The sequence below is a fragment of the Triticum aestivum genome, chromosome 3D (assembly GCF_018294505.1).
Source record: "Triticum aestivum cultivar Chinese Spring chromosome 3D, IWGSC CS RefSeq v2.1, whole genome shotgun sequence".
Taxonomy (NCBI): domain Eukaryota; kingdom Viridiplantae; phylum Streptophyta; class Magnoliopsida; order Poales; family Poaceae; genus Triticum; species Triticum aestivum.
The window spans coordinates 609,346,690-609,366,265 of record NC_057802.1 but is presented as its reverse complement, the minus strand read 5'-3'; the positions used below and the strand labels follow the sequence as shown (position 1 = coordinate 609,366,265).

At 43.7% G+C, this 19,576-nt stretch overlaps 1 protein-coding gene across 1 annotated transcript; it reads right to left on the bottom strand.

The window, feature by feature from the left end:
* Window positions 1-780: 780 nt before the first annotated feature.
* On the bottom strand, window positions 781-19,492 carry LOC123080939 (uncharacterized). Its single transcript, XM_044503888.1, has 10 exons — window positions 13,386-19,492; window positions 12,126-12,220; window positions 11,420-11,523; window positions 10,821-10,880; window positions 10,557-10,647; window positions 9,363-10,285; window positions 6,350-6,955; window positions 4,227-4,406; window positions 3,447-3,509; window positions 781-2,927 (listed from the first exon to the last, which is right to left on the bottom strand). The coding sequence occupies exons 1-10, from the start codon at window positions 17,048-17,050 to the stop codon at window positions 1,011-1,013; spliced, it is 7,704 nt and encodes a 2,567-aa protein (XP_044359823.1). The 5' UTR covers window positions 17,051-19,492; the 3' UTR covers window positions 781-1,010.
* Window positions 19,493-19,576: the final 84 nt, after the last annotated feature.

The window sequence follows — 19,576 nt, the reverse complement described above, 5'->3', positions numbered from 1 at the left end:
CTTTCTTGTTTTCTGTTCGACAGAACGAAAGGAAAGGAAAACTGGATCGAGGAGGGGCAAGGCAGTGCAGGAGGGGACGCAGCGTCGTGGATCTCACCGGCGCCACAGCAGGGCGTCGCCGGCGGCTGGGCGGAAAAAGCGCGTCACCTTCGGTCCGACCAAGGCAGGACCGGACCGATCAATTTTCGGTCCCCTTTTCACGGACCGGACCGGCCAGTTTTTTTGTCGGTCCAGTCCACAAGCGGGCCCAAAAGACCGCTTGCCCCGTGGTGTGATGCTGCTTGAGGCGCTGACACAGAGGGAGTAGTATAATACTACTCCGTCCTATCAAATAGTCTGCCTATCAGCTCGGGGTTTAAGCGACTAGACTTTGTTTCGGTACTGGCGAACACTTATTTGGTGCACCAAGTCTAATGGAATAGGAGCTATTCCTCTCAACAACAACAAAAATACTACTCCATCCCATAATGTAAGACGTTTTTTGACATATTTTGTTAGCTGAGCAGGACATGCATTACATTACATTACATACATACATACATACATACATAGAGCACACAAACATGAGTAGGTGCATTTGGGATGAGAAATGCTTGCAGTGCCAAGTGCCGGGTAAATGAAAGCATCAAAACTTTATCCAGACTACACTAGCTAGGTTGTACACGCGGAAACAAATCAAGGGAATGACACCTTGCACATGCAGTTGGCGATACAAAATGAGCCTTCCTAGCTAGGAAGTCTTGATTCATCCATGAAAGAAAAAAAATACTTTTTTTTTGAGTCGGAATGGCCTTCATTCCATTAACCAGAACGACCAGCCATGTCGCTCGCAATCAAAGCGTGTACAAAATCCGGCACCCCATCCGGCCAAAAGGCTGAGTATGCATGGCCCATACTCGCTCCGTGAGCAGCTAGAGAGCCAGCTACCTTATTACAGCCTCTTGGGCAAAAATAAAATATCAAACTGAGAAAAAAAAATACTTACTACACAAGACGAGAGTTGAATACAGCTACTTCTCATTCCACCTCTTCAAAACGGGCCTGTTTTGATTCTCTGCGAGCTGGCATCCCAGGTCTTCCCTGAACTCGGTCTCACGCCAGACTGACCTATGCAGCATAACTTCCTTGAGGCTTGGGAGATGCGGTAACCCAGAAAAGAGCCCATAACTGGGACGGCTCCAATCAAAATACTGCAGCAACTCAAGCTTAGGTGTTGCCCCTTCTTCAAATTTCACCGACTTGAGATTGTTTATCCAATGCAGCTGCAGCACCTTCAGGCTCGGGAATGCCTCCCGATGAAATCTTAAACGGACCTCTTGACCAACGAACGAGTGCTTCAATAGACGTAGGGAGGCCAGGTTTGATAGTTTCCCAAGGACTTTTACGGCTGCACCGTAATCCAATATCCTCGACCTCTCTAGCTTCAGCTTCACGAGATTTTTAAGCCCCCGGATCCACTCCGGCAGTTTAACCAGGTTGCCAAACAACTTGAGGCTCTGCAGGTTTTCTGGAGGTGAGGACAAGCCATCCAAGCAACCTGATAAACCTGCCTTTCCATATGATCGCAGTGACAATGACTCCAGGCTGCTGAGACCAGCAATTGCTGCACACAACTCCTGACCATTTGTCTTGTTGATGCCTGTCACTCCTAACTTGCGCAGCCGGGTGAGCTTTTTTATATCTTCAACAACAGCCTTCCCCACTGAGACGTCCACCATACGCAGTGTGCGCAGGGCCTTCAGTTTCCAAATTCCTCTTGGCACTTCAACACCACCTGGATGTCGTCCTGCTGCATAATAAGGTAATATGCCGCAGCAGAACGCAGTGCACATATCACGCCTGTTAGGTTGTGCTTGTGCATCGTCTTCACTTGCAAAATCACGACATGCCAAACAAAAGGCAACTAAATGCGAAGGCAAACTCATTCGCGACTGCTCATCTGCATCTTCATATATATCCTCATGTGTCTCTCCTATGCCACTAGCAAGAATGCGTTGCATCTTCACAAGCTTGATGATAGTCCTTGGTAGCTTTATTATGCCTGTACCCGAAATATCTAGTGTCAGGAGTTGTCTCAGGTTACCCAACGAATTTGGCAGGTAAAATATATCAGCATGTCCCCTTAAAGAAAGATATCTAAGATGTACAAGCTTCCCAATGTGCTCAAGATGATGATCAAATAGATCCCACTCGCCCTCCAAATCCAGCACTCGTAGCAACCTCATCTTATCAGAAATGTAAAACGGCCTCCAATTTCCAAACACTGTCAAAGATCGTACACAGGACAAGTCTACTATATTCTCAAACTCACACTGATCCCCCTTCCAGTTGCTGCTTACAGCAAGATGACGCACTGTGCCTTGGTTATTTAAACTGCAGTCTTCCTCCAACATGAAAAAAAGATTTTCCTCCATAGCCTTTGAGATGGCAATTTCACGAATGAGATCATGGACATGGCAAGAGTCAATTTCTTTCCTACAATAAACTGACCGTTGAGATGGCAGGATCATGCTCCTACTTATGAGGTCCATGAAGTAACCGTCCAATATTTCTTCCGCAGACTTACCACGCACCTCACTTGAGTAACCCTCTGCAAGCCACCGATGCACTAAGCGTCTTCGTGCAATCTGCTGATCTTCAAGAAAGATGGCTAGATACAAGAAACAAGCCTTGAGGTGATAGGGTAAACCATCATAGCTTTTCATAAGGACTGCTTTTATGATACCAAGTTTGGGATTCATCTCCAACTCAGAACTGATATGATCATTCAATTTTCTCCATTCAAAAGCAGTTTTTGGTTGGTTTGCCAAGAAGCCACCTATGGTGACTAGTGCAAGGGGAAGTCCTCTGCACTTCTTCAATATCAGTTTTGCATCTTCAACCAACTCTGGATATTGCTCGTCCAAATTGACGGTCTCTTTAAATACCTGAAATCCACATCAATCAAGTTATTTAGTACTTCTTTTTGGCGAGGAATCCAGGTTATTTAGTACTTCAGGAAAAAATCTTATATGCACTATTCTATAACACATATTTTACCTTACACTGTTGAATATATTGGAGTATGTAATATAAAGATGTGGAAGTGAGACATTGCTAGTTTTGTTAGCTAATAAGTTTCCCTGTCATCCATCTTCTTTATTTAGTACTCCCTCCGTAAAGAAATATAAGAGCGTTTAGATCACTCTCTAGATCTAGTGATCTAAACGCTCTTATATTTCTTCATGGAGGGAGTATATCATCATTATTATTCCTACAAAGATATTTCCTCCCATCAAGCAATGAACCCATCGCCTCGATCTGAATTTCACGCCAATATAGCCAAGCAAAGCAATGCCCTCTCCCATCATACTTCTACTTCTACAGTTGCACCTCTCCTCTGAAATGGTTACAGCTAATCGTATTCTTAAAAATTGGTTTCATCGGACATCAATTACCCTACTCACATTGATAGGGTTCTTTCTTATTTGCTCCACATAAGCAGCCATTAACTTGATATAGTCTAGCCTCTAGTTAATGGTGTTTATTTGTCATAATCATAAGGTTTCAGTGTTGTTACTACATGAGCAGCTCTTTTATGGTGCTCCTATTACACCTTAACAACTCATTCTACAGAATTTATTGATCCACGAGAGTGTTGACCATCTTCCCTTGGTTACTTGTACATGAGAAAGGAAAGGAAACAAGTGAGAAAGGTATAACAAGTGCTGGCTAACCCCATGTACACAGAATAATTGTGGAGGCATTCAAGGAGAGCACCATAGCAACAATATAATCAACAAAAGTGTTACCTGCCAGATTTCTTAGAGAAACGATTCGGGCCTCGTGTCGCTCCCGTGTGGACAACTCGGGTGCCGACTCAGCCCGCTAGGGTTAGGGTTTTGTTCCCCGCCTGTCAATGACTTGGTGTGCTAACACCCTGCATTTGGATCTGGCAGATCGGGCTTGGGCTCCGGGGCGGCGGCCCTTGGTAGTGAGGTCAAGGCACATTCAACGTGGCGTGCTACGGGTGGTGTTGTCTGGTTGATCCAGCCGTGAGGGTGGAGGGGCGGCCGCGAGGCATTGATTTAAGATGGCTGCGTGGTGGTGGTTTCCTACGGCCCGGCTGGCTGACGACAGGGCGATGGGGGTGCAGGTGTAATTGATGATGGTCTTTCTTTGGAAGCTTGGTGGCGTGCCGGCGTCGACTCCGAGAGTGGAAGTTCAACAAGGTGAGTGCCACCTACCTGCGCACTGTGCATTCTATTGACTACCAACCTTTCCAGCTTCTCTTGCGATGTTGGCATCGCGGCCTTATCCTTTGTTGGCCATGCTATTGGGCGGAGAGTGAAAACCCAGGCTGGGTCCTCCAGATCAGTAATAGGTTGCCACTGAGTTGGCACGAAACCAGCTCGGGCGGCCCTGCCCTGCTCGTTCGATGGGCATCACGGTGTTTCGCTCACGCGGCCCTCAATACCAGCTATCCTCCTTGCGCCTCAATCGTTGCTTCATGGACGCAGCGAGCCTCCGGAAGCTCCAACTCCCAAAAACACAAGATCAGGGAGACCTTGCAACTGCAAGCCGCTAGTAGTTGCCTTGTGTTTTCTAGATTCTAGTGCTATGTTGTAGTGTGTTGCCTGCTGTGGTTTGCTCAAAGGTGAGTTGTTGTGGTGGTGCAAGACGTGAGAGGGGGTGTTGAAGTGTATATGTGTATTGCCTAGCCCTTTCCATCAGTTTGGAATTTTGATTGCGTTGGCTAGTGCATGTAGCTTAACACTTGTAGGTTGTTGTTATGACATCATGTATCCTTCTCGCCGTGTCCGGGCTGCGTCTCTGGACCAATCTAGGGTTTACTTTGTGTAATCCTACTCTGCCAGTGGGGCTTTCATTAATATAAATCTAGACAACATGCCTACTGAAAACTCCTTGAAAACCAAACTTCTGAACGTAAAAATAAATGTAACCAGTCACATGCCCTGGTGTATTTCGTTCAACTGCATATGCAGGACACAAAACATGCCTTAGCTTTCTTAGAAGTACGTTTGTAGCATATGAATTTCAAAGGAGCTTCATATGAAACATTTTAATTTCTACAGAATATGATCAAAAGTATCACAAGTTCGTACGTTGTCTGTGTAATACAAAATCAACCAATCAAGCACAAAACACAGGTGCGCCGAATGTTTTGGATGATAGATTTGGGCTATCCATGAGTTTCAAAGACAATAATGTCTTCCTTATCTAATCAGAATGTATTTCCCGGTTACTAAAATTCTTAAGCCCGATCAAATAGATTATTAGTAATATACTTATATGATATTCTGTCAGATCAACACTCATGTAGGAAACTAGGAATATATAATGTCCGATAAAAGTTACGAGCAGTGTTGCCATGTACAAGCAGAATGCTGCTACATTACAAATACTCATATTGCAGAACCTCTCTTTCTCTCTGGAGTAAAAATGTTTTTCAGGTGAAGATTCTTTCAAATCATGTATTGTTATGTTAACATGGCAGGAGATACGGAAATATGCTCAATGTCAAAAATAAAATATCAAAATACTAACTTATCCATTTGTACTTTCAAGATGTATGGTTTCCTTTTATCTAAATACATAAATACAATATAGTTACACTACTTACAAATTTGCTAGAAACTCCCATACCAACGTGAGAAGAAGAAAAAACATGAACCATATAAGTCCAAATTGGCTTACCATATACAAATCTGGAAAAACTCAATGACTTGATTTAAAGAGGACAGAGCCAACGACAAAGCCGAAGAGACAGTGACTAAAGATTCTTATGAGCAGATCGAATATTCATCCATGATTATTGAAGCATGTGTTTTATTGTGGTAACATTTTGGTGGCTGAAAATGCTGAGACGATAACTTCAATAATGAGCAAACAAATGCCTATGCACACCCCATTGTACCTTGTACAAATAGGATGAACCTTTATTTGTGCATCTACTGACTTCTTTGTTGTTCGATAGTGAAACAGGGATATCCTACTTCACTTTGACAGCTAAAATTCCACAAAATTATTGGGTTCGACACAACTATAACTATATAGATTATCATGTCTCCACCGTAATCGAGTTTATCTATTCCGATGCCCTTTGAATTTATATGTATTATTCTAGCTATTGCATATCCAATTTTATAGTGGACTGCCTAGCAAGTTGATTCTACAATTGTGTAAATGTGCTCATAAAGATATTGTTTGTGAAGTTTAAAGCAGTTTAGCATTGACCGAAATAAAAAATTGATAACATATAGTATTCCTATTCCATAACTGTAATAGAAAAAAGAGGGAGAGCGATTCCCAGAACAACTAACTGAGCATGAAACTACTTCATTTGTACCTTTTTGGTGAAGAGGGTACATGCGTCAGCAGGGCCCAGATGTTTGAGCTTGTATATATTCGTTTCATCCTTTGAGCAGTGCTTAGCAATATTCTCTTCCCTTGTGGTGACTATTATGCAGCTTGCTCCCGTTTCTGGCAAATATGGTTTTATAGCGTCCCACTCTACTATGGACCACAGATCATCAACAACAAGCAAATATCTCTTTCCTTCTAAACATGTCCTTAAATCTGCCTCATTATTATCTCTGAATTGCATAATTAAGCTCTCAAGGAGCATTGCTAAATTGAAAGGACGCATGACTGTGACACAAGCACGCTTATCAAACATGCTACTATTCTCTTGGCTTTGATAGATATCTTTCACTAGTGTTGTTTTTCCAATACCACCCATTCCCCACAAGGAGATCACATGAAATTGCCGGAGATCTTTATTTGAGATTAGTTTGATGATTTCCTCTTTTTCATTCCCTCTTCCGATGAGACGAGATTCCTCTAGAGTAGCCATTGCCTCCGTTTGAGTGAGGATGTTCTTGTGTGTCGAGCTGTTAACACCAGTAGATACTACAAATGGGATTGACCCTTTTTCCTTCGAATTCCTTCTCTCCTGGGAAGTTTAAACACAAGGACACAATTAATGCTTATAAAAAGAGTGTAACAAAAAGGAGTATATTATGGTTAAATTTTAGATCCACTTTCATATGTATTATAATGATTAGCGGAGTATATATATACAAAATGATATAACAAGATTATACATACTCTGACCAATAAGAAACATGTGTCCTTAATAGTTTACACTACATAGTAATGGTAACATGTACTCCCATGCCTCATACTCCTAACAGAACTGGATGAAAAACATTCACTAGCATAAACTTTTTTGGCAACATACCCTTTTATGCGAATGTATTGCAATGAATTTCCAAGGCCACAAGAGCTTCAAGCCGTAGGCACTACGGACATGCAGGGAAGAAACAAAACTGCCGCCCACACCCGGCCCACAACCGCAGACCAACGTCAGCACCGTATCTGGCCACTGCCACCATGGCTGTTTCCGTGCGCCCAAAGGGCAATTCCGTTGCCAGAGCACACCCAAGGTTTTGGATTCCGAATGGAACATTTTTCTCGAGGGGGGGCGGTAAACTCGGTTACCAAGGTAACCACGAAATACCCAAAAAAAATCGAGCAAAATTTAAAATTCAAATTTGAATTCAAATTTTTTAAGACCAGAATACATAAGTTTGGAACACTAAATGTATTGTGTAGTAGTACTAGCGCAGCGGTAACAGGTCTGCTCCACTGCCGCGCACATGCAGGTCACGAGTTCGACCCTCGCACGCACATAATTTTTTCAGAAATTACAGCACAGAGTGTGGCGTGCATTCTTCAAAAATCAAAAAAGGAAAAAGGCTGTCGTCGAACACATGCCGCACCGTTGCCGGACGAAGATCCTTACCACTAGGACACGAGTAAGCTTGTGTTTGAGCTAGAGATATATATACCTCATTTAACTAGATGTTAGGAGTTTAAATTCAAAAAATTCAAAAAGTTTGAATCTTAATTATCGTGGGGCAGCGGGAAACGCGGTTATCGGGTGGTAACCGAATTTACCGCCCGGTAACCAAAACCATGGCCGCACCTCCCCGGAGTAGACCACAGGCCACCAAAGCGAGGGGGAGCACAACCACCTGTGAGAAAAGCTCGAGGGGAACTCCGGCCAGTAAGAGAAGCTCACCATGTTTGGTGTCCAACCAACCAGGGGCGGGCCCGGGAATTGAAGACTGTGCATTCAAATTTTGAAAAGTTTTTTTAAGCCTATAGCCTTCCTTTTGGCACGTATAACCGATTATAGCAGCATATTGTACTAGTTCGAAATGTAGAAAAGATATCTCATATTATATTATATTCATAAAAATTTATCATAACTTGGTATTGTTCAACATATAATTGTGAAAATTGTTCAACATATACTAGCCCGGCCGGCGGCAGACTGGCGGCTCGCGTGGGAACAGAACAACTGATGCGTGCATGAGGGCAAGGGAGGCAGGTGCCGGTTCGTCTGTGCCTCTGACCGATCGATGGAATTATTTTTGGGCAATGATGGACGTGTGCATATGTGCGGCGCTACTGGACCAAGTCATGGACTCGTGGTGTCGAGGGAAATAAAGGTTGGGCTATTGGGCCAACCGGCTAGTAGTATACAGAACGTATAGATACTATGTATATCTAATTATTTTCCCAAAATAATAGGTATTCAGCTGAATACCCTTGAATTGAGGTGGGCCCGCCCCTGCAACCAACCCGCTGCTGGCGAGGTTAAGGTCATGGGCCAACCTAGTGCAGGAAGGCCATGTTTATGCCAACCTTGTGGTAAGTGTTTTGTTACGCAACTCAAAGACACCATGGCAAGGTTGCTCATTATGTGCTATGACCTACATCATCTCTCTTGTGGCAGTCTCCATGGCTCTAGCCCCCAGCAATGGCACGAGTGGCCCCCACTTATGGCGGTTCTAATTTATATAATTTATGGAATAAGTATGAGGTTGCTGACCGGCTCCTAGATAACTATAGGAAGCCAAATGACTCCATGTGAGAGTTCAGGACTTGAACTAGAAAACGAATGGAGTATGAGGTATAGTTGTAACCACTGAAATTATTTGCATGGTCTAGATTGGATCTAAGGCAGAGGACATGCAACAGGGTGATGGTAAGGAGGGAGGTGTAGAAACATCAAATGGAGTCAACTATGCACGTCGGCGTTGGTACATTAAGGTTACTATATATCTCAGTTGTAGCATAAGTGAAATGTATATAAATCCTATAAATTATTTCTAAGGAAAAAGATGAAAACATATAATTATTTTGAAGTAAACTATGTAGAATGGTTATTTCACCTAAAACTTTCATGAGAACACAAGTTCAAGTCTGGTAGTTAATTATGTTAACTGTTAGTTGAGACACTGAACGAAAATAACGGAAAGAGAAGTCTTTCTCAGGACTTCAAAAATTACCTTACTGTAGAAAGCATAAAGGGACTGATCAGCAAATAACATCTTATGCACTAGAGCTTCATCCTCTGCTTCTATGCATAAGCATGCAACTTCAACTTGCTTAGTGCATACTATGATTCGGCTTCCTTTCTTGTTGGTTGGGAAACATGTTTTAATGCAATCCCACTCTTCAGTGGTGTGTATGCCATTGAGTACAATTAGGTAACTCTTGTCATTCAAATATCTCTTGAACTCACAAGCCAAACCATCTTCTTTCGTCATCGACATCATCTTCAAAACTTGGGCACCAATAGTTGTTTTTCCTTCTTCTCCTGTCTCTTGAAGAGAATTAACACAGATTTGCCTAACAATGCTTCGAATGAAGTCTGCTTGACTGAAAGGACACACCAGTGTGATCCAAGCACAGCAATCGAAATTCTTGTGTATCATGGGATCTTCGTAGGCACTTTTGATGATGGACATCTCCTGCAGATCACTACTACTTGTGACCCACAACGCTATAACTCGAAGTGCCTCATCCTTGCAATTGGTCAACTCAATGAGATCCATCTTTGCTTTCTGCCGTCGCAGCCTGGCATCCTCAGCGGCGGACATCGTCGCACTGGAGATGGTAGGCTGCCCAACAGCTGAGGTAGGCTTGGAGCTAGAGCCCTTGATGAGGTGGTACCGTTGGTTCCTCTGGCTGACCTCCTCCACCTTGGCCCTGAGCTCCTTCATCTGCTCCGCTACATAACGTCGGGCTAGCACCTTGCGGGAGAGACACCACCAAGATTGCTTGTCAAGACGGACAGCAAAATCCAGGAGGCAGTCCTCGACAGCATAGGACACATCGCGGACTTGCTTCACCCATATCTTCACAACCAGGTTGTCATCCCGCTCGTCATTTGCAGCCATCAGGAAACCTCGCATCATGTCGAGCTCGTCTGAAATGAAGGAGTGGTCACGCTGGACACCAAGCTGCAGAGCCACCTCCTCGGCCACAGCCGACTGGACATAGTTGAGTGCCCCGCTCAACACGGACTTGCCGATACTGATGGCCGTCGCCTCCATTTACTGGATGCTTGTGGATTGATCAATTGTTTGTGACTGATGGAGGCTGTACTGCAAACAAGATCGATTGGAGGAATTGGTGTTAATGGCTGCCCTTGACCTAAATCTGCAGAGGTTAATAAGAAAAGAGGAAACAGAGCATACCTGGTGTTATGAGACGCCACGGAGACCAAGATGAAGACTGCGGCGGTGACACCGTGACAGCAGCCTCAAAACAGTGAATGCAGCGTTGGAGCTGTGAACATCAACACTAGCCAAACTTCAGAGATCTCTCTCTCTCCCAAGAGACCAAACTTCAGAGATCTGCGGGGGGAACTAGAAAGATAATTTAGAATTTAGAGACTGAAATAAGCAAATGGCAGAGAGATCCACCAGCAGAGCAGAGTAAGAAAGACGAAAGAAAATTACCAGCAGGAAGGGGATGCCGTCGCGTCGCCGTGCTCGCTGCATCAGACGGGGAAGGAAGCACTGCGGAGAAAGAGGTGGGCGAGAGAGATAAAATCAGGCCATGGAATGAGATTCCTTTCTTCTTGCCGCAGCCTCCGTCCACCAAAGCAGAGGAGTGGGGAAAGAAGATTCTTTCCTTCTCGCAGCGGCGCGCGCATCATGGTGGCTTGCCGCCGTTGGTAAAGAAAGAGGGATTCGATTCTTCCGGTCTACGTAGTTGGTAGGGAAGAGGGATTGGATTCGATTGCACTTGCGGGCGGGGGGCAGCTCGGCAATGGCGGAGGCGTGGGGCGGCAGCACAGAATCGCCGCCGCCGGCCGGAGGCAATAGGGTGGAAGTCCTCTCGTACGATCCATTGGGTTCGGTTGGGCTCGACAGAAGAGGAGAAGAAGTCGATGACCGGCCCACACAGTGAACGGGTTTGGGTCCCATTTCGTTAGTTTTGTTCGGTTTTTTCCTATATTCTTTTTCTTAATTTCGTCTCTATTTCTTTCTTTCAACATGGTATAGACGTAGACGCTTATATATACACTCACCGCTATGAACGAACGCACGCATACCATACCCTTATGAGCACCTCCAAGAGAGTGAGCCGGGCACATCATCTTGATATTGACAAAGTCGCCACAGATGCCTTCATAGTCGACGGAAACGTCTCCTTCCACTGAACACACATCGCTGAAAGGCTTGAAATAAATCTGAAAAAATACGAGCACCAATGTCAAGTCTAGTACTAAACTCTTGCCGGCTGGAAATACCATTGTCCTTCTAAAAACATACATGTTTCACAAATTATTTTACTATTTATTTTAAAATGTTCGTCTTTCACATAATTTTCAAAAAAACAAAATCATATCATTAAAAAATGTTCACATGTTTAAAAATCTGCTCATGATATTTTTTTAAACAAAATGTGATTTTTTTAAGTTTAATTTGTAAAAAAAGTCATACCTTTAAAAAACATGTTCCATGAAATTTTAAAAAGAAATGTGAAATGGCAAAAAATTGTTCTCGTATTTTTGAAAAATATTCATACCATATAAAAAGATGTTTGTATGATTTTCAAAAAATGTGAAGGCGCTCTGACTGAAACCGTACTCAAGGAGATATTATTATAAAGGTCACACACAAGTGTTTCAAATCAGAGGCCATCACGCACCTTCATGGCATAACTTGGTAGTACATTCTTTGGGACAGGAAATAGAGTGACATGCCCAAATCAAATGTCAAAGAATTCTTGGCAAACGATATCACAACAATACATACTCTTTCCAAACATGATCTCTACCCTATCCAGGCTGTATGCGCAGAAACAGTTCTGCGAAAAGGCAGAGCCGTGCACAATCAACACCAGCAGAACCCTTTCATATAGCGATGGCCCGTGCATATAATCAAATCTCTTGCTTGACTGCTGCTGCTTGGTAGCTTCCCATGGTGATTTTTTTTCCCGATCAAAGAAGGCCACATGGCCCCCATGGAGTCTTGAAACAAGTAGCAAACCATAACAGAAAGCCTACCAACAATGCTTCCCAAGGTGATGGTGTTGCACACCGACAGCTCACTAATCTCTGCGGATGGTATACTTCCACGTCTAGGGCTTCAGTAAACTAGGCCCTGATCAATTATCACAAATGGTGTCACATATAGTAAACATGTAAACTAGCATCAAAGTTGACACTGTAAAAGAATGCACCGAACGAACAGAGAGTATAGGTACAAGGAGTGTTTACTTCCAATTATGGGTGACGGGTTGTAGTACAAGTTATGCTGTTACTGTTATCTTTGATTCCTTCGTGTGTGCTATTATTGTTGACTCAATATAAACTCTAGTGTAGTGTTAACTATCAATTGTACATGTTTCCTGTTACACCAAAAAAAAAATCAAGACCCTCCTCATTTAATTATGCATCTATTAGTTAGAACAACTGATCCAGCTCAAGCAGTAGTATATCTAGAAGGATGTCTGAATTTGTTGCTGAAATGTGACAAATTAATGTGATATTTCAGCTCGAGGCTGCTTAGACATTGCTGCAGGCATTTAGGGAACCTAAGGACAGTTTCTAGTTCTAACAAAAAATATAATTTGCTAGAAGGATGTTTGAATTTGTTGCTGAATGTGAAAGATTAACAGACAACCAGACTGACATGCGTTCGTACCTTCAAGATGAGCATCTAGACATTTCTTCTGGATGCTACTGCTGCTCATACGCTGCTGCAGGCATGTAGGGAGTCTCTTCATACTAGGACAGTTTCCAATGTAAAGAACATGCTTGTGACCCATCTTGTAGGGATGACAGGATTTCACATCCTCCGATCTTGAGTTTCTCCAACAACGATGGCATCTCTCCCGAGTGAGATTCCACTGATCTCAACTCACGGCACTAACAAATGGTAATTTTAATTTCCTTGAGCGACGGGGGAAGATCAAGGATCCCTGTTAAGCTATGACACCCTCGTATGTATATAGATTCTAAACATGGAAAGAGAGAATGCTCCGCCCTGGATACAGCTGACGACGATGACAACTCTGAATATACAGGTGATCGCCCTTGAAGATTCGATGATGATGCCTGTTCCAGTTGCAGCCTCCTATTGAATATGGACTTGAGCTTAGCACAATCAAGAATTTCCATTTTCCTCAGGGATGCAGGGAGTTTGAAGACCTCTACCATGCTTTCACATTGAAATATCTTGAGATACTCGAGGCTTGGCAGGAGCTGAGTCGAGGATTCTAATGTTGCTGATGGCTCAGCTGCAGGAGCTTGTGCGTATCCAACCAGTTGCTTGCAGTACGAAATCTCTAGACTCCTCAAGGATACCAAGCCTTGGAACTCTTTCTCTGGCCAGTGGACAAGCGCAGCACAATCATTGATGTACAACCATTCAAGCCGTACAAAACATGCACATAGCTCAGTTACACCCGACTTAAAGCCACTCAAGTGCATAATTGCCATAGGGAAATCATCTCGATTCCATTTTTCCATGGCGTCCACCACTTGTGTCAAACTATGATCAGCCGCCTCCAAGGTTGATTGCGTGTCTTCAAGGTTCTTCAGTTTCAGATTGGTCAATGATGTCATATGTCTAGCTACCCACAGGAACATCTCTTCCTCATTTCCCTCCATGTGTAACATGCTGAGCTTTGGTGATTTAGCTTTTGTTGTCAGCTTTGGACAAAACTCGATACGGATCTCCTGAAGGCGAGGGAAGGTCCGTTGTCCACATAATGTTGTCATATTTTCACAGTGTATGACAACCAATTGCTCAAGCTGAGGAAACATTAGGTTTTCTCCTTTATATCCTTCGACTGCATGCCAACTCTCGAATCTGCTCAAGCATTTCAATTTCAGAACTTTCAATGCAGGAAACGCTGACCGTGCCATACTATAATCTCCATCAACCGGTGCTTCCGGTAATGCTGTCAGGATAGAACAATTCATAATTGTAAGTTTCTCAAGCTTAGGAAATACCATGTGTCCTCTCTGTGTTCCCTCGGTTGCCTCCCATTTCCAAAAGTTGTCCAAGAAATCCAAGTAGAGTTCCTTCAATGCTGGAAATGCTGACCGTGCCATTGTACCATGAGGTTCTCCAAGCAGTGTTGTGTCCGGCAACGCTGTTAACTTTGCACAGCTAACAATAGATAACTTCTCAAGCCGAGGAAACATTATCTCTTGTCCTTGTACCTCGTTACTTGTTTCCCACCATCTGTCCAAACAATGCAGATCTTGTAGTGTAAGCTCCTTCATATTTGGAAAAGTGAAGGTGGTATCACAACCGAATAGCCATTGCAGTTTTTCACACTGGAAAAGTTGGATCTCAACCATGTTTCTCGACATAGCCATCCATGTCGGAAAGGTGGTGCCTCCGTAGGATTCTATCCTTACACCCAGCAGTCCATCATGAGGTTTCAGACTCTTCAGCACTCTAGCATCATCAGCACAACCAACAATCCATTTTAATGTCAAGCCTTGCAGTTCCTTCTTATTGCCGATATTTGCCGCTTTTGCATCTTCTTCTGTCACATTCTCTAGTTGAGTTAGCTCTAGCTGACCACCAAGGTTTAAATGTAGCAACTCTCCAATGGCACTGCACTTAGAGCCAGTAGGACCTGCTATAAAACATGTAAGTGTCTGCAGGGACATGAGTTTTCGGAGACCACCAGGCATGCTCCTCAACTTCGGACAACAATGAGTGTATAGGTGATGGAGGGCGGTCAAATACTTCATTTGTCTTGGAAGCCGACGAAGTGAGTAGCAGCAAGATATGTTCAATGTTTGCAGGCTGTATAAAATGCTTATATCTTCAGGAAGTGATTCGATATAACTTCTTGAGAGATCAAGGTACCTTAGGTGATGCAGATGCTTTGGTTTCAAATGGAATTGTCCGCCCCAATTTAAAAGGAACCGTAATGCCTTCAAAGAGTTGTATTTTGATAAATGCTGCAACCGAACTCCCATTTCTATATAACAATCACACATAAGTGTCTGGATAGCCAGAGATCTTTTCGCCACAGATTCATTCAAAATAGTTTCTGGTTGTCCACAAGACAGAAATAAGTGGCGAGCTGTATCTGGAAGCCACTCAATCTGACGTGGTTCCTTAGGTGCAAGAGCGCATTCTTTTTCCATTGTAGACAATGCAACATCATGCATAAGATCTTGGATTTTACATGTATGTTTGGGATAATCACCCACCACCGGGCGCGCATATTCATACCGTGAGACTCGGACTTTCTTCACATCCACAAAGAATAACCTTGAGGTCAGCTCATTGAAAATCCATTTGCCAATGGTTTCAGGACTAACTTCTTTTTGGTCCATGATAAAGCCATGTGCGATCCATAGTTGGATCAGTTTGTCCACGTCAATCTCGTAATCCTTGGGAAACACAGCACAGAAAGAAAAGCATTGCTTCATCTGTGATGACATGTCATTGTAGCTGAGCTTCAGTATTGGTAAAATTCCAGACTCCTCGGTGCAAATGTTGCTTCTTCTCGATATAGCCTTCCACTCTTCTTTGCTGGTCTTTGTACGCAGCATAGAGCCCAGTGCGGCTGCAGCCAAAGGAGAGCCACGACATCTCTTTGCGATCTCACCAACCATATTAACTAGCATGACCGGCCTTTCTTCTTCCTTCTGCAGACTGAATGCTCTTGACTCGATAATTTTCTCGATAAAGTTATCCTCCAAAGCTGAGAGATTATAGGCTTTAACTGTACCCATTATTTTTGCGACTCCTTCATCACGAGTAGTTGCCAAAACCACACTGCCCTTAGCACCATGTGTAAGGCGGACCTCGAGCTTTTTCCACTTATCGCTCTCTCGGTTCCGTACATCATCCAAAACAAGGAGGTATCTACGCCCGCTTAGTACAATTTGGAGGCTATCCAATGGGCCCTTCTTAAAAGGTGCTTTAATTATACTATTTTTAAGATGAAAGTCAACAATTCTTCGAGCCAAGGAATCCACATCAAAGCTGTCAGAGACACAAACCCATATCAGCAACTCGAAATGCTTCTGAACTTCAGGTTCATTGTAAATGAGTTGCGCTAAGGTTGTCTTGCCTAGCCCCCCTATCCCAACGATGGGAACAACTGTGAGATTTGGATTGCTAGCTTGACAAAATAGTGTATCAACAATATTCTTAGTATCTTGGCTTCTCGATCTGCTAATGATTTTCTTTGGATCAGAGATAACAAGATCCATCTGCTGCCAGTGCATGGATATTGGTGCTTGCTGCTGATATTTAAAGTCAAAGGCGCTCATCTCAGCCACAAGGACCTCAATGGCCTGCAAGATTCTGCATAGCTTCTTCTTCATTTTGTCACGGAACACAAAACGGTTGTGAGTGACGAAGAATCTTACTGTATCGATGCCGAGCTTGCTGTAATGCCCATTCTTCTTGGCCTCACGGCGGAGCGCCTCGTACTTGAACTCATCAAAGATCTCATTCGCCTCATAAGCCACCCTCTTGACCTCCTCAAGCCAAGCCTTGGCCCCTTCTCTGTCGGACGCGGCATGCTCGGCGTCGGTGATGACGTCCAGGATGGCCTGCAGCTTGCACTTGAGGACCCTGTGCTGCTCCTCCATGCCCTCCATCACCTTGTACTGGTCCAGGAGGTAGCTGGACGCCTTCTCCTTCACAGTGGACAGCAGCGGCCCGACCACCATGGTGGCCACCGACTCTGCCATTGGAATGCTCAGAGCTCACGGCACACGCAGAACACAGGGAATCCCAGTTGCAGTCCAGGGTGGAGAAGAAAACGGTGGTGCGAGCAAGCTAGACGCGGAGATCTTCTGAGGAAAATGGGAGACAGTGCGAGCATTGACTTTCTGGGGGAGAAGTGGTGGTTGCTTCCATCGATCGATTACCTTCTTCTCCGTGTTGGCTGTACTTAATAAAACACTTCCACAGAGGAGTAGAGCACTGCCCAATCAATCAAAAGTCACTGTCCAATCTTAGCTGTGCACTGCGTACTCATTTTAGACAATTAGCCTTCTTAGCTCAGCACCGGACATTGTTTTTTGGTTTGACGTGGAATAATAGGGACAGCTATTCTGACTTTGCACATTAACAGCTGGGGCATCTTTATTTCTTACCACAATATAAACTGATGGTTGTACTCAATGAAATACTCCTTCAGATGAGTCGAGCTTTGATCTGCACTTCTTCAACCAATCGCAATTTATCACAAGTCAACTACCCAATCTTGCAACAGCTCAGCAATAGTTGTACCTCAGCAAGGCATTGTTAATTTCTGGGTTGGCCTATAACAACAGGGACAGCTAACCAAACCTTCTGACGTATGTGCATCATCATGCATTGAACAGTTCAAGACATATGTGCAGCCAATGAAACGTATTACACAGAGAAGAAATCAAATATATCTTTTTCGAGAACATAAAGGATAACTGGATTATCACCTTCTTAGTAGAAAAGGAGGTATTCAGAGAACACATTGGAGCACACCAATAAAAGAAACATAAGCTGTAGGGACCAAAAGACAAACTTGGAACAATATATATTGGTTTCTATTAAAAAATGCAATGTGTTCAGAAATTTCCTTCTTCATTTTATTAGTTCTCTACATTTTGCATTAGCATATCTTTCCTTGTTAGTTCTGTACTGTAAGTAGTAATAAATAGCTAAAAAGGCTAGACTCAAATTATGGCATGATCCTTGATAGTCCAGATTATTGGATGAGAAGTATGCTTATAACAAAACAAAAAAGATTCAGATCCATGGTATGACTGTTATTCAGGTCTTTTGAGTCTATTTGGAGAAAGAAGTACCAAAAAAAGTACGACGGGATCTGGCCCTATACAACTGAATTCTTCAATATGCTCCACCTAAAGCTGAAACACGTCCAGAACAAAAAAGGAGAACATTCAGAGATGACAAAATTTATATTTTGTCAGCTAAAAGGAAGCATATCGGAAAACTGCACACTAGTTAGATCACGATAGTTGGTCTGACCAACGCAGACACGATACCTGAGCCCTGAGGTACAACTGTGCTATCGCCCGGTCATCGATTATTATCCGTGGATCATCCTACGCATTTTTGGTTCATACTAACCAGAAAATTTACTATATGAACACCATCGAGTAAGTGAAGGTAACACTCAGAGACCAGAAACACCATACCTTGCAGAAATTAGGTGTGACATTCCATAACACAACATGTGCACAAAGGAAGTCTTTTCCTCTCTACCTCGTAAGACGAAAAGGGTAGCTATGTATTGTGATCTAGTTGGAATACAATTTTCCGATGTGGCTGAACTCCGTGTGCACTGGGAGTTGGATTAACCTGAAGATACCAACAGAATCGAAGTGAACAAATCTGTTGGTTTAACTATCAGGTTATTAGCCAGAAAATTTCCTGATTCTGGTTGAACAACCAGCACATGATATACTGGACACAGTCTAGTAGTACAACGCTGCAAGAAACTAGAGTTCAGTAACCTGATTATGACTGCACAGATCTAATTGGACGAAATATATTAGAGACATTTACCCCCACCAATCAACCAATCAACCAATCTATTTGGCCGGAAAGTCGGTCTGCCCTGGATGGGGCTACTCCCGTTGAATGGCTGGCAGGTACCGGCCAAGACGTCATTGTGGTCTGCCCTGGATGGGGCTACTCCCGTTGAATGGCTGGCAGGTACCGGCCAAGACGTCATTGTAGATTATACTCACGGCAGCGGAGGAGGTGGATCCCCGCTACGGTGCACGCCGACAGGAGGAGGTAGAGGTGGTCGAGGAGGCGGACAGAACCCTCCAGATTGGAGGTGGATGGGGGCGAATGCGGTGGTGCCGCCGTGGAGCGCCTCGCACAGCCGGTGTGGTTCAGTCAGTCAATGTCAGCACAGGAATCTCAGAGCTCAGAATTATTTTCAATGTTTTAAATAGCGGGCTATGAAAAATAGCGGCGGGCCTTCAAATCGGCTATAGCGGGCTAAATCGGGCTATTTGTGAAGACGACCATTTAGCGGCACCCTGCTGCGCTATAGCCGGCTATTTAAAACTATGATTATTTTCCTCTTTTTTGTGGCACAAGAACAGAGCATTCTGAAGCCGTCAGATATCCATCGCGCGCTTGAAAATAGAGGAATCTCTTAGGAGCAGAGGATTCTTGCTAGTGAAAAAAATTAGACCAGGAGAAGAAACAAAAGGTGATTCATAGTCTAATCAGACGGTAAAATAAGCATCATT

Coding starts and splice junctions, on each gene's coding strand:
- LOC123080939 (XM_044503888.1), bottom strand. CDS start 17,050: ATGGCAGAGTCGGTGGCCACCATGGTGGTCGGGCCGCTGCTGTCCACT. Junction 10,286..10,556: donor GTGGCGTCTCATAACACCAG/GTATGCTCTGTT, acceptor CCTTCATTTCAG/ACGAGCTCGACATGATGCGA. Junction 2,928..3,446: donor TAAGAAAGAACCCTATCAAT/GTGAGTAGGGTA, acceptor TGTGGATTTCAG/GTATTTAAAGAGACCGTCAA.